The 15,850-nt window shown below is 42.0% G+C and overlaps 1 protein-coding gene across 7 annotated transcripts in view; it reads right to left on the bottom strand.

Moving 5' to 3' along the window:
• Positions 1–15,850, bottom strand: part of NRXN2 (neurexin 2) — a 2,537,771-nt gene that overhangs the window by 1,720,706 nt on the left and 801,215 nt on the right. For all 7 annotated transcript variants that reach the window (XM_082270633.1, XM_082270634.1, XM_082270627.1 and 4 more), the window contains one exon: positions 918–1,389. In XM_082270633.1, coding sequence (XP_082126759.1) covers positions 918–1,389 — 472 coding nt within the window. The remainder of the gene's footprint in view (positions 1–917; positions 1,390–15,850) is intronic.

Below are 15,850 nucleotides of genomic sequence, written 5' to 3'. Positions count from 1 at the left end.
ACTCATACATCTATTTCCCAAAGACAACCTCTGGATATGACGCTGAACACATGCACTCAACTTCTTTGGTTGATCATGGCGAGGCCTGTTCTGAGTGGAACCTATCCTGTTAAACCGCTGTATGGTCTTGGCCACCGTTCTGCAGCTCAGTTTCAGGGTCTTGGCCATCTTCTTATAGCCTAGGCTACCTTTATGTAAAGCAACAATTCTTTTTTTCAGACCCTCAGAGAGATTTTTTTGCCATGAGGTGCCATGTTGAACTTCCAGGGACCAGTATGAGAGTGTGAGAGCTAGAACACCAAATCTAACACACTTGCTCCCCATTTACACCTGAGACCTTGTAACACTAACGCATCACATGACACAGGGGAGGGAAAATGGCTAATTGGGCCCAATTTTGACATTTTCACTTAGGAGTGTACTCACTTTTGTTGCCAGCACTTTAGACATTATTGGCTGTGTGTTGAGTTATTTTGAGGGGACAGCAAATTTACACCGTTATCCAAGCTGTACACTCACTAATTTACATTGTAGCAAAGTGTCATTTCTTCAGTGTTGTCACATGAAAAGATATAATAAAATATTTACAAAAATGTGAGGGATGTACTCACTTTTGTGAGATACTGTAACTGCCAAAAGCCACACTGATAGGCCCTGGTAAAGGGGCATTGTTGAACTCTGGAATCTCATTGGATTTTTATATGGCAAAAACTATGACTGTACAAACTATCATTGCACTCTTTCCAGCACTCTAGTGACTTTAAAGACTGGAGGGTACAAAGAAGCAATATAGATTATTCAGTCTATCATTTGTCTTTTCACAGCTAACAATAACACATACAGGACATTCTTTGAAGACACTTTTTAAACAAGAGTACAGTTGTATCTTAGCCTAGGTTATGTATTTTATAGCGTACCTTTTCTGCCATCTCTCTGGATGTCAACATGGCACCATTCTCCATCGTTGACCTTTTTGTGACTTGCTTTCACTTTAATTCCACCAGACCCAAGATCAAGGAGAAGATAGAGAGTTCCTTCAAGTAATTCCACTGCAAAGTAATCTGCTTTTGGTGGTTTTTCAGGTCGTCCAGCGGTAACTGCTCCAGGAATTGTTCCTGGTACATTTCCACCACTCCGTGGCCTTCCCTGACTGAAAAGAAGAAGACCACTTGGCTCTGTGGTTCGAAAGTCAAATGATATGGATCCAGCTTTCTTGGTCTCCCAACGGGGAAGGCGCAAAAATGCCTCAGGTACTTGAAATGTGACAGGGTCTAAGGAAGGAACATTTTCACATCGAAATAAAAGATCACCACTCAGTCGCATCTTTGGATCACCATCAGCAGCCAAACGGGACAGTTCAAGTTTGAAATCATTATTTTTGTAGACAACCTTTTATTGAAAGGAAAATAGAAAAAGTAAGAATTATGGAAGGTGATGGAAGAGAAAATGCAAAAATGACCTTATGTTTGATAAAACAACCAAACATACAAAAAGTACAATGTTGTTATAGATCATTAGGTATTAAGTAAAACATGTATACTGTACATGTGAAAATGGTCAGCTTGTTTAAAGTGTATATCAGAGCAGAAAAATGCAATACATCTCTCCAATACATGCACATTTTCCCATGTTTCTTTTTTCCTTGAAAGACTTATTAACCACTTCTGGACCAGAAGATTTTCCCCCTTAATGATCAGGCCATATTTTGTGATTCGGCACTGCGTTAATTTAACGCACAATTGCGCGGTCATGTGATGCTTTAGCTAAACAAAATTGATGTCCTTTTTTCCCACACATAGAGCTTTCTTTTGGTGGTATTTGATAACCTATGTGATTTATATTTTTTGCGCTATAAACAAAAAAGAGCGACAATTCTGAAAAAAAAACAATATTTTTCACATTCTGCTATATAAAATTCCCAAAAAATAAAAAATACAAATTTTTCAACATTTTAGGCCAATTTGTTTTCTGTTACATATTTTTGGTAAAAAAAAAAAATCGCAATAAGCGTATTTTGATTGGTTTTCGCAAAAGTTATTGCATCTACTAACTAACATTTTTGACACTTTTGGTGGGACCTGTGCACCGTTACTGTAATAATGCCAGGGAAGGGGTTAACAGTGTGGGTGATCAAGGGGTTAAATGTGTACCTAGGGGCGTGTTTCTAACTGTGGTGGCCGTGGCTTATGGAATGACCATAGAGACCCATGATCCTATATAGAAGGATCACAGGGGCTCTGTGATAATTCCAGGGAGAAGAATGGTCAGCTGTGTTTACAACAGCTGACCGTTCTTCTCTCTCAGCGGGGAACGATCATGGGTGTCAGGCGGCAATCAGAGCTGCCTGCCCCATGCATCGGTTTCCCTGCTGATTAGCGTGGGCAGTAGCGCGCCGCTGACGGCACGCGCTCGCCCCCTAGCTGCAGGCATGTGACCGATGTACCCCTACGTCGGTTTGCCTGGGAGAGCCACACTGCTGCAGTATATAGGTTGCGTGTGGTCGGCAACCGGTTAACATATATATGCTGATCTCTCAGAAATACACTTGGCTCCTAATTTCTTCTTGTGGAATGACATCATATCCCGTTTAGTGGACTGAAATTGCAAAAGAAGAGAAGTTCATCATTAAGGTCTAAATATACCTTTATGTTCAGGAATACAGAGCACCCAGGCTTTAAAAGCTGCTGCCATAAGCCCAGGCCAAGGTAAACACTACTTTGCCTATGTTAAAAATATTTGCAGTCTGCACTGTACCTGCAGTTAAGGGATGAGAACAAGAAAAGTGTCTGAGAGAAGGAGAAGGGTTGGTTCTGCGCTGTGGACTAATTATGTGTGAAAAAAATCATTGTGAAATCAGATACAAAAACCAAACAATGTAATCAAACGTGCAAAATCTGAAATATTTAAACCTTGATTATTGGAACCTGAATTGGTGAAGTGATTAAATATCAGGTGAATAATGTGAACACATAAAATATAACGAGTCTTTTGGTGAAAATAAAAAACAAAAAACAGCAAGTCTTTTGGTAAAATAAAAATAAAAAAGAAAAGTCCTTGAAAACAAGTGCGTGAAAAGCTGCAAATTCCACACAAACGAACAGTGTCTGTGTAACACTCATGCTCCCCCCCGTTTGTGGTTGCACTTAGCAAATGGATCTCCCCATTAAAGGGGTTGCCTGCATTCCCAATGGTAATAGCTGTTAATGGATGTCCACTGATTGTATCTTACCATTAAACATTTATGGGACATTGTTAGTAACGCCACACCCTCTCCCCATTACGACTGTTTTGCAAGAAAAGTTTCTGTTTCACATACCTGGTTGATTCAAATTAGTCACTGCCAGGAGCCACATATAATATTTTATATACTGTAATAGAGTATAATCAAGGAAATTACAGAAGTACTAGAAGCAGGCAGCCCCTGGGCCCGGTCGCAAGTGCGACTGCTGAGAGCCTGTTAGTTCCGCCACTTTTGGCTCTACTACATATGATTATAGACAGTTAATTGCAGTCATAGTGCCTGGATATTTCCTAAATCTTTATGTTCTACCTCGGCCAATAACATCTTGGTTGAACTTTTTTGGGGCTCCTTGGGTGCTTTGAAGGTAAAGGATGCTAGGACACAACCTCTTGAAGCAACTTGTCAGATGTACAAAATGGCTAGTGAGGAGGATTATTGCATTTAAATGTCTTTAGAAAGAATTGGAATGGAGTATGTTCTGTTTATTAACTGAAAAAGACTGTGTGGTTGATAATTGCAATTCTTGGGTCCTCTAGAAATAAATGAAGCCAGCAAGCAGGTTCCTGGAGGTGCCTGTCTTATGAACCTAGGGCCTCCTAACAAAATAGGTTGAGTCCATAGGTTTCTTAAAAAATCTAATTCTGTTTCTAATTTGAAGTTATACATGTGGGTGAATATACTGTACTGCATATGCCCCAAGGGGCAACATAAAAAACTGAGACTATTGTGGAGGGCTGAGCCAATAGGCTGACAATATCTCTGCTCAGTATTAATTTTGGGCCTGGGAAGGTCCCTAAGTATGTAATCATATACAACCCCTGGCAAAAAGTATGGAATCACCACTCTTAGAAAATGTTCATTCAACTGTTTAATTGTGTAGGAAAAAATGTGTAAAAAAAAACATACACAGACATGCCTCAAAACTATTTTAATTTTGTTAAAATGTTCCAACCTTCTGGCTTTAAGGAACACTTTAAAAAATAAAAAACAAATAAAACTATAGTCAATCGCAACTGCTTTTGCAGATCAAGCAGAGATAAAATTTGGAATCACTCAGTTCTGAGGAAAATTTTATTGAATCATGAAAAAAAAAAAACGCTACAGTATATCACTAGTACTTTGTTGCACCATCTCTGGCTTTTATAACAGCTTGGATGCATGGATTTAACTTTCGACAAACAATCTTCTTCATCAATTCGGCTCCAACTTTCTCATATTGCAGTTGCCAGATCAGCTTTGCAGGTTGGAGCCTTGTCATGGACCATTTTCTTTCATTTGCACCATAGATTTTCAATTGGATTGAGGTCCGGACTATTTTCAGGCCATGCCATTTACATTATATGTCTTTCTTGAAGAAAAGCTTTCACAGCTTTGGCCCTATGGCAAGATGCATTATCATCCTGAAAAATTATGTCATCATCATGAAAAATCCTTTCCATTGATGGATTAAGAAAAGTGTCCAACATTTCAATATAAATGTGTGCATTTATTGAAGATTGAATGACTGTTACCTGTACCTTTACCTGACATGCAACCCAATATCATTAATGATTGTGGAAACTTGCATGTTTTCTTCAGGCAGTCGTCTTTTCATACATTTCCTTGGAATGACACCAAACAAAAGTTCCAGCATCATCACCCTGCCCAATGCAAATTCATGATTCATCACTGAATATCACTTTTATCCAGTCATCCACAGTCCATGATTGCTTTCCTTTAGCCCACTGTAACCTAGTTTTTTTCTGTTTAGGTGTTAATGATGGATTTCGTTTGGCTTTTCTGTATGTAAATCCCATTTCCTTTGATCAATGTCTTACAGTTAGGTCACAGACGTTGATTTCAGTTTCTGACCATTTGTTTCCTCATTTGTTTTGTTGTGCATTTTCTGTTTTCAAGGCATATTGCTTTAAGTTTTCTATATTGATGCTTTGATGTCTTCCTTGGTCTACCAGTACGCTTCCTTTTAACAACCATCCCATTTGATTTGTACTTGGTCCAGATTTTAGACACAGCTGACTGGGAACAACCAACATCTTTTTCAACATTCCATGATGATTTACCTTCTTGAAAAAGTTTTAAAATCCTCTCCTTTGTTTCAACTAATATCTCTCCTGTTGGAGCCATGATTCATGTCAATCAGGTTGGTGCAACAGCTCAACAAGATGTGCAAGCACACTTTTGTTTAACTACAGACTAATTAGCAGATGTAATCGGATGCAGATTTTTATTTTAGAACTGCAAAGTACATGGTAAATCCATAACATTTTCCTCAGAATTGAGTCATTCCATATTTTTTTTCTTCTGCTTGATCTGCAAAAACAGTTGCAATTGACTACAGTTTTATTTATTTTTTCTTTTTTTTCAAATGTTTAAGGCAAGAAGGTTGGAAAGTTAAATAACAATTGTTGTGAGGCATGTCTGTGATTATTTTTGTTTTCTACACAATTAAACAATTGAATTAACATTTTCCAAGAGTGATGATTCCATACTTTTTGCCAGGAGTTGTAGAAAGCAAACACGTGGCACTAGGAATACTAGGTACAACTGCTTATGAAATTGTGTGAACACTCACTGTTATTAGAAGCTGTAGTGAGGAAATGATCTGCTGGTCACAATGTTGGTGTAGGACAAGCTGGTAAAAGCAGTGAAGGAGCTGACAGGCACAAGGGTTATTGAACCGATCTATCGTTCTGGGTGCTGTTGTGTGGCTGGCAGATTATGGGAGATAACTGGCAGAGCTGCAAGCACTGGAAATAGAAAGCCTGGGATCGGTAAAATGGTAATTTCTGCAGATCCTGCTGTGAAAAATAAGTGCACGGCTCCTGGAGTGTGTTGGTTTGGTTCTGGTGCTAACAGGAAAAACTTAGGTGGGTTGCAGAGTAGTGGGAGAGGGATGTCTCTTAGGCAATGTGTTTGCGTAGGAGACCGCCTGGTGCCCTACCACCAGAGCCAAGTCTCCCCTCTGTTTCAAATAGCTTCTCATGCTCTCTCCTTACAGTGGTTGCATCACTGCCAGTTATACCCCTGAGTCTGTCAGTCCTGGTTACACAAGCACAGGTCCAGTGTTTGTAGCTTTCCATGTGGACATCTATCAGCGTGCTTCTCTGAGCTTGTCAGCTTCCTCAGTGAAGAAGCCAACAGTGGAGGCATTGCAGGCCAGACAGGGACAGCCATAGGGCTGGATGTGGCCAAGGGGCTGTACAATTCCCAGGCCTGAGCTACACTGTTGAGTTCACCCTTGGGCTTTTTTTTTTCATGGTCGTGGTTCACCTAAACTATGAACTTATGTGCCCAGGCACCAAAAGCAAACTCCATTTTGCTTTCACTGACCTGTGAATTGTGGTCAAGAGGAAATATAGCCAATATGGCCAATGTCCATCCCTTACTATAAAAGCCAACTTTCCCATCAGCCTCTAGTCAGTGTGCTTTGTAGTTGAAGCATTGGGCAACAGCTGACAGCCTTGTGAGGAAGAGATATTTGCTAGTGCTAGTGCACTATCTACTATAGAGTGATTTATTTAGTGTTGAATAATGCAGCTGCTACATTACAATGAATTGCAGTCTAGTGGACTACAGAGAACAGAGTGTACCCCGCTCCATCACTTTGAATTGCATTGCAGTTTATACCACCTATTGTATTCACAGTAAATAGATCCAACAGTTCTTTTTTTAGGACTACCTTTTTCTGTGCCAGCAACAACTTTTACTGTTCTACATTTTCTTTTCTTTGTTCCTTTGAGATGCACCTTATTTTTTTCCTAGTTTTAGATTATTACATTTTTATCTTCTGCAAAACAAACAAAAATAAATAAAAGAATAAGCCCCCATTCACACTAGGGCGACTCACGAGGCGACTTGTGTCGCCCCAGGTCGCCCCAGGTCGCCCCAGGTCGCTTGACATGACCAAACCAATGTAAATGAATCAGTGCCGTCTTAATTGCCGCTATTAAGGTCGCTCCGACTTCAGAAAAGGGTCCTGTACTACTTTCAGGCGACCAGTGATCCGACCTGTCCCATATACTTCAATGGGAGTCGCCTCCTTATCTTAATTGAAGCGACCTGTAATCCGACTTGTCATCCGACTTTGCTAAAAAATGGTAGTGAACAAGAAAAGAGCATAATTTTCTTGCAGGCATTAGCGGTCATTTTTTTAGTCAGGCATGTCATTTTTTGGATTTCGTTTCTGGGGGGTCTAAAAAGTGTCCCTGTCAAGTTTCAGCTCTGTAGCATGTCCAGAACCCCTAAAAAAAAATCATTTTTCTTTTAATTTTTTGTAGTGTCTTTACCAGCTGTCTTTTATTCTTGCTGGCATTCATCAGCGGTCATTTTTTTAGGCAGGCATGTCATTTTTTGGATTTCGTTTCTGGGGGGTCTAAAAAGTGTCCCTGTCAAGTTTCAGCTCTGTAGCATGTCCAGAACCCCTAAAAAAAATCATTTTTCTTTTAATTTTTTGTAGTGTCTTTACCAGCTGTCTTTTATTCTTGCTGGCATTCATGAGCGGTCATTTTTTTGGGCAGGCATGTCATTTTTTGGATTTCGTTTCTGGGGGGTCTAAAAAGTGTCCCTGTCAAGTTTCAGCTCTGTAGCATGTCCAGAACCCCTAAAAAAAAATAATTTTTCTTTTAATTTTTTGTAGTGTCTTACCAGCTGTCTTTTTTTCTTGCAGGCATTTAGCAGGCATTTTTTTTAGGCAGGCATGTCATTTTTTGGATTTCGTTTCTGGGGGGTCTAAAAAGTGTCTCTGTCAAGTTTCAGCTCTGTAGCATGTCCAGAACCCCTAAAAAAAATCATTTTTCTTTTAATTTTTTGTAGTGTTTTACCAGCTGTCTTTTATTCTTGCAGGCATTTAGCGGGCATTTTTTTAGGCAGGCATGTCATTTTTTTGTATTTAGTGTCTGGGGGGTCTAAAAAGTGTACCTGTCAATTTTCAGCTCTGTAGCATGTCCAGAACCCCTAAAAAACAGCATTATTACTATATTTTCAGGGATACGGCTTCTCTGCGGCTGGCTTTTTTTCTTGCAGGCATTTAGGGGGCATTTTTTTAGGCAGGCATGTCATTTTCTGGATTTAGTGTCTGGGGGGTCAAAAAAGTGTCCCTGTCAAGTTTCAGCTATGTAGCATGTCCAGAACCCCTAAAAAAATCATTTTTCTTTTAATTTTTTGTAGTGTTTTACCAGCTGTCTTTTATTCTTGCAGGCATTTAGCGGGCATTTTTTTAGGCAGGCATGTCATTTTTTTGTATTTAGTGTCTGGGGGGTCTAAAAAGTGTACCTGTCAATTTTCAGCTCTGTAGCATGTCCAGAACCCCTAAAAAACAGCATTTTTACTATATTTTCAGGGATACGGCTTCTCTGCGGCTGGCTTTTTTTCTTGCAGGCATTTAGCGGGCATTTTTTTAGGCAGGCATGTCATTTTCTGGATTTAGTGTCTGGGGGGTCAAAAAAGTGTCCCTGTCAAGTTTCAGCTATGTAGCATGTCCAGAACCCCTAAAAAAAAATCATTTTTCTTATAATTTTTTGTAGTGTCTTACCAGCTGTCTTTTTTTCTTGCAGGCATTTAGCGGGCATTTTTTTAGGCAGGCATGTCATTTTTTTGTATTTAGTGTCTGGGGGGTCTAAGTGTACCTGTCAATTTTCAGCTCTGTGATTGGCCAAATAAAAAGTTGCCTCGCGATTAGGTCGCGTCAAAGTCGCGCTAAGTCGCGCTAAGTCGCGCTAAGTCGCGCTAAGTCGCGCCAAAGTCGCGTCAAAGTCGCGCCAAAGTCGCGTCAAAGTCGCGCCAAAGTCGCGTCAAAATCGCGTCAAAGTCGCGCTGGAAGCGACGCTACTTTAGTGGTAGCGGCAGTGTGAACCAGCACTAAAAAATGTTTTTGTTGTTTTTTTTTTTTGTTTTGGTTGTTAGGGTTGATGATTTGAGTTTATGGTTTATTTTGAGGGAGGCTTCTTCTTTATTTTATTTCTATTTTGATAGGGTATTTTAACTTGCTTTTATTTTTAGGGGACATTATTGGGATTCAGTTCAATGCACCAAATCACTACAGTGGCAAGTTCACCAAAGCAGCACAACCTCAATCCCCATATTGCCATAGCTGCGAACACCTCTATTGTCATCATGCCTTGGAAGCCTAAAAGCATAGAAGCATAGGCAGAGGTTATTCATATGCAACTAGTAGGGAGTGAACAGGGGGTGATTTACTAAAGGCAAATAGACCATGCACTTTGCAAAATGCAGTTGCTCCAGAGCTTAGTAAATTAAGTAAAGCTTCACTTGCAAAAAGTACCCAATCAAGTGCAAGGAAAATTAAAAAAAATACATTTTCTTGCACATGATTGGATGATGAAAGTCAGCAGAGTTTTTGCCCATTTACTAAGCTCTGGAGCAACTGCTCTTGCAAATGCACAGTGTATTTGCATTTAGTAAATCAACTCAGCCCTTTGAGAGGTAAACAGCCAGAGCACACAGGGGAGGTGGTGGAACCAAGCCCTAATCTCCCTCCACCTCTTTCTCCCAGGTGCAGACTAGTGCAGTGTCATGAGCAGCTGCAAATGCACCCTCTTATTCTACCTCTTTAACATTTAACCCAGCCTTAGACCCACAAACTGGCAATGAGTTGCTGGCTGGCGGCTGCATTATTTGAGCAAATCATCATTAGATGTTGTATAAAGAAGTACATGTCATATAGAGGGAGGGGACAACTGGAAGGGAGAATCAATTGCCAATGATGCCTCTGCAGCTGCAGATTATTGCCAAGTGGGCTCTAGCGATAAGGAGGATGGGGATGATGGGGTGGCAGACTGTACCTCGGTGCCTGAAAATGTAGAGAAGAAAGTGAGGGAAAAGCACAATATCAGCAAATTAGGGGGGCGTGACCGGAAGTCAACCGCGCTGGACGCTCTTTCCAGGAGCTCCTGAACACCGGAGCACAATCCAGGGACATCCAGGCGTCCGGAGCCGGCCCAATTAACACATCCAGCACCAGGCGACTGTGCAATCCGTGGGGCACCCAGAGGTATCCGTTTTCTGAGCCTAACTGACCGGACGGACGAGAGCCGGAACCCGCGGCCATCCCACGATCCGCCAACGCTGCATCCCCGGGCTCGCGTAGGCCGCCGCCGGCCACGATCGGCAGAAGGGTAAGCCTTCCAACCCTCAGCCATCCTGAATCTAGCCTCCGGAACACCCGCAGCAGTACACCACATAAGGCACAGCAATACCACTGCTTATTTAACCTCCTCCAGCCCGGGCATAGCGGTGTCGGCCGCCATTTTGACTAGGCCTCAATTTTAACAATCATATCTGGGCCCCCGGAGACTCACAGCCACTGGTATATGACCCCCTACCAACCCCACAGAGACTACCTCTTCCCAGCTGCCACTCTGCAGAATTGGGCCATAATAAATTTCTGGCATTCTTCTCTTCTCTCTGGGGCCCTGTCTACGAAGTTCTAAGGGGAGTGGCCAAGAGCCAGACGGCAATGGACGCCTAAATCCCTAGCCATTTTCCACTGGAGCCGTGAAATCAGCCTACAGGAAGTACCCTTTTACACAAACATGGGGAAAAAATTCAGGCAACAATTCCCAATCGCGATCCCGCTCTCCAAGGGATCAGGGATCATCTCAGTCACACAGTATCCCAGAGCTCTTCAGAGGTGTGCAGGAACGTGAATCACAGGTCACCTCACAAACGCCATGTGCCCAGCAAGCTGCACGCTCTCCCTGCACCAACCCTGTGACCCCAGAACAGGCACCACCGACAGACATAGACATTCCAAATGACATGCCAGTAAACATGGGAGCACTCAAACTGATAGCTTCTGATATAAAGAACACATTTGCTGCGGCAATTGCTGATCTTAAGCAGAACCTCCAATCCATGGGTCTGAGAATGGAGAACATGGAGGGAGCCACTGCACAACATGAGGTTGATATACAACACAATATGAGAACCACTTCAGCTCATTCTGCCCAGCTGAGAGAAATGCAAAGACATCTAGAAGATCTAGACAACCGCGGTCGCAGGCACAACTTGAGAATCAGAGGTCTCCCGGAAACGATCGAACCCTCTCAATTGCAACAGGCTACGGGTACCTTATTTAACGATCTACTAGGCAGACCCCCTGACACTGCCATTAACTTTGAAAGGATCCATAGAGCATTAAGACGGAGAGGCAGGGATTCAGATCCTCCCAGGGATGTTGTATGTTGTCTGGCGAGCTTCAGATTGAAAGAAGACGTTCTGAGGCGGGCAAGAGACAGGAGGGAGATTCTGTATCAGGGGATTAAGGTTAATATATTCCAAGACCTCTCCCCCATCACCCACCAGAAGAGGAGAGATTTGCATCCCCTCCTGGAGGCATTGCGATCCAGGTCAATTGTTTATAAATGGAAGTTTCCATTTTGTCTCTCTGCCTCCGCTCAGGGTCGGACTGCCTTGCTGAGATCCCCGGACGACATGCAAGCATTTTGTGAGACTCTCAACCTACCTTTAAACCAGCTTCCGGACTGGTCGAACCCATACTCAACCTCTTCCTTGCGCAGAGTTACTTCCATGGATACTATCCCTGAAAGGGATGAATTCAGTATCCGCCGCCGCAGATCCTACTCACCAAGGAGAAGCACAGAACCATCTCAACATCAGGGCAGAGGAAACAGCCCAACTGCATCCCCTGTACACCGCAGGCCGCTGCAGGATTACCACAGATAATCAGCCTCAGCGAAATCCACTCCTTCACCAGCCCTTTCATTTTTTTAACCTCTATAACAAACTGTGTTATTCCTGAAAACCTGTTACGTGCTACTTAGCGAATTTTTTGAACCTGCCCATCATAAGATACCCGGTTTGCCAAGCTTTTACCTTATTGTGTCAGGACCTAGGGATCGACTCTTGGGTGACTATCGGTCTAACCTCGATTGGAGACTTATACAACCAAGGCCAGCTATCCACCTTCTCTGCACTACAAACCAGGTCTCATATACCAAATAAAGACTTCTTTAAATATCTGCGTATTCGGCACTCTTTGGAAAAAAACCTGTGGTCTTCCTCGCCACTTCCACTACAGATTATTCAAAATCATCTACAACCGTCTAAATCCCGCAGAGGGATCTCCTTTTTTTATAAGCTGTTGGCAAATGGATCAGATCAGCAAAAGCTTCCTTCCATGGACAAATGGGAACACCATCTACATTTCAGGGAAGACACCAAAGGGTGGCACCAAGCTATGAGATACCCTCTAAAATTCTCCAAATGTTTGTCACATTGGGAATCGGCTCTTTGGTGGTACTGCCACGAGATCACTGCATTCTGGAGAGCAATTGACTCGCTCATCAAACAAATTACAGGACGACAGATTTCATTGGAGCCGCAGACTGCCCTACTGGGAGTGGGGCTTCATAACTGGCACATAGACTTCCACCCTGTCATCACACACATCTTGATAGCGGCACGATTGGTGATAGCCAGAAATTGGAAATCCCGCCACACGCCCACATTGCGACAGTGTATACTTATTCTAAACCAGAACAGGCACATGGAATACATGTTTGCGAAAGCTCACTACAGCCTAACAAAATTCTTCACATGGTGGAGCCATAGGCTTAGAAATCCTGATAGTAGTTTGGACGTTACATAAACTTTACGGCTCTCCCTCCTGGCCCCTTGAACGGCAGGCACATGTAATTCATTAACCAATGCTGCCTACCTTCCCACTGTAATTGTTTCCGAATCTATTGAGAATATATCAATCTTTATAGCGAAGCTCCTGCCTATGATTTACTCATACCATACCCTCGTCTGGGAGTGCTCTAACTTATCTTTTTTGGAGCTCATATGTGAATCTTCCATTACACCCACCGCTGAGACCATATTTTTCTTTTTTTTCCTTTTTCTGGTTTCTAGTTTAAACCAACACGTTTGCCAATGTATGTTATTATTCAATTGTTGTTGTACATGATCTTTATTGGACATGCTATGTAATTGTTTTATGCAGTCATGTTGACTTCTTGTTATACTCAGTTGTTATATGCTACTGAACTGATAAACAAAATAAAAATTACAAGTTGAAAAAAGATACCCGGTTTGCATAGTTACGTTCTAATGTTCACATTGCCATCCTGGTGATCTATAGAAGCGGGTACTCCCCAAAGCATAGATTCACCGTCTAACTATTTGAGATTTTATTTCACCCATTTTGTGTAGATACCTGAAGAGAACATGGGCAACTATCGGAGAACATTCTATGGAAAGGAGATGAGGTCGCTAAAGCCCCATAGGCTATAACTACAGGTGAACAATGACTTTACTGTGGACTTCTAACCCTTTTTTCTTCTACCCTTATTTGCAATACTGCATAGTACTGTATGGTTATTTTGTAGCACGTTTTGAATGTTTGTTGCTCTCGCACGATGGTGCTAATGCAGGGCAGACTTAATCCCCTAATAGACACATCCTCAGGCACCACTTCCATTACATACAGTGAGCTTACCAAAATCAAAAAGTCCCTACAATCTGTTATGTTACATGATGTCTGGCGGATTCAACACCCTTCCGAACGAGACTATACATTCTTCTCGCCCCCGCACAATAAATATACCAGGATAGACTACCTTTTTTTGACGCAAAAAGACCTACCGTTCCTGACCAAATCGACCATAGAACCAATGCTAATATCAGATCATCACCCGATCTCCATGACGCTAACCATCCCTGGAACCCCTTCCAGCACAAAAATTTGGCGGTTAGACTCGTCGTTACTAACTAAGCAACATGACATCCTCAATATAGAATCCCAGATCACAGAGTTCTTTAATACAAATGATACTCCAGATGTTACGGCCATTTCGCAATGGGAAGCACACAAATGCACTATAAGGGGAATCTTCATGGCTATGAAGTCAGCCAGAAACAAGGAAAGACAGGCAGAGATGTCGGCCATAATAGACAAAATCCAAAAGTTAGAAACTTTACACAAGCAATCTAGGGCTTCACAAACGTTCCAGGAACTGTCCACAGAAAGAGCAAAGCTGAAAGAACTCTTAGACTCCAAATACAGACGTAAATTAACATTGTCACATAAATTATTTTATGAACAAGGTAACAAATGCGGGAAATTTTTAGCTAGATGTGTTCAATCAAAGAAGGCAAACTCCACCATCCACTGTATTAAAGATTCTTCGGGTAACCCATACACAGCTACACCAGACATTGCAGCGCAGTTCGAGAAATATTTTACGGAATTGTATAATCTCAATCCTTCTCCTCTGACACCCAATCTCTCTTCTAAAAGAACCCGACTCCTAAACTCATTTCTTGATCAACATTGCCCTAAGGCGATCTCAAATGAAATTGCCACATCTCTTGAAAGCCCAATTTCGGAAGTAGAATTCAGATTAGCAGTACATCAAATGAAAACGGGGAAGAGCCCTGTCCCCGATGGTTTCTCAACAACCTATTATAGAACTTTTCTAGATCGTCTATGCGGGCCTTTCTTGAAAGCCTTTAATTCCCTTTCTTCTCCTCCTACACAGCCAAATTGACTTCTTGAAGCACACATAACTATAATCCCCAAGGAAGGGAAGGACAACACAGCAGTCAACAACTATAGACCCATTTCCCTACTGAATGTCGATATAAAGATTTTTGCCAAGATACTAGCCAACCGCATCCAACCACTACTAACCTCGCTCATTGCCAAAGATCAGGTAGGATTCATCCCAGGCAGAGAGGCGAGGGATAATACTATAAAGGCAATCAATCGACATCATTGGCTTACCTCCTCTCATAAACAAGGCTTCTTTTTAGCATTGGATGCGGAGAAGGCGTTCGATAGTTTGGCCTGGGACTATCTGTATGCGGTCCTGCAACACATGGGTTTCCAATCCAAAATGCTTACTTTTGTGATGTCCCTATACAATGCGCCCTCGGCCAGAGTGAGGGTGAATGGCCACCTGTCGAACGCCTTCTCCCTACAAAATGGTACGAGGCAAGGCTGCCCACTCTCCCCAATTCTGTTCATACTCACTCTTGAGCCCCTGCTGTGTTGTCTAAGAGCGAATCATAATATCAAAGGAATAACAATAGGAAAACTTACCTACAAATTGGCAGCTTTCGCTGATGACATTTTACTATTCCTCCAAGAACCACTTGTTACCATTCCCAATGTTTTAAAAGATTTCGAACTATTCAAAACAATTTCCAATCTTAAAATAAATTTTAGCAAATCCCAGGCATTGAACATATCCCTTCCAGCCCAGGTTCTATCCCAATGCAAGCTGAACTTTCCTTTCAAATGGGAATCAAAGGCAGTTAAATATCTAGGCATCTTTCTTCCCTCCAAACTAGCGGATCTGTTTACCACAAACTTCCCTCCTATTCTTAAAACCATCACAGAAGACCTGCGTAGATGGGACAGATCGTTCTTTTCCTGGTTTGGCAGAGCTGCTCTACTTAAGATGAACGTTCTTCCACGTATTTTATTTCTCCTTCAAACTATTCCTATTGCTATCCAGCGCCAATTTTTTCAAAATCTTAAAACAATTTGCTCCAATTTTCTTTGGAATCATAAGAGACCTAGGATTAGCTACGAACAAATGACCAGACCTAAACATAAGGGTG

Source organism: Pelophylax lessonae (genome assembly GCF_965119305.1).
Source record: "Pelophylax lessonae genome assembly, chromosome: 10".
Lineage (NCBI taxonomy): Eukaryota > Metazoa > Chordata > Amphibia > Anura > Ranidae > Pelophylax > Pelophylax lessonae.
The sequence above is the reverse complement of the archived record's forward strand: the minus strand, read 5'-3'. Positions and strand labels throughout refer to the sequence as shown.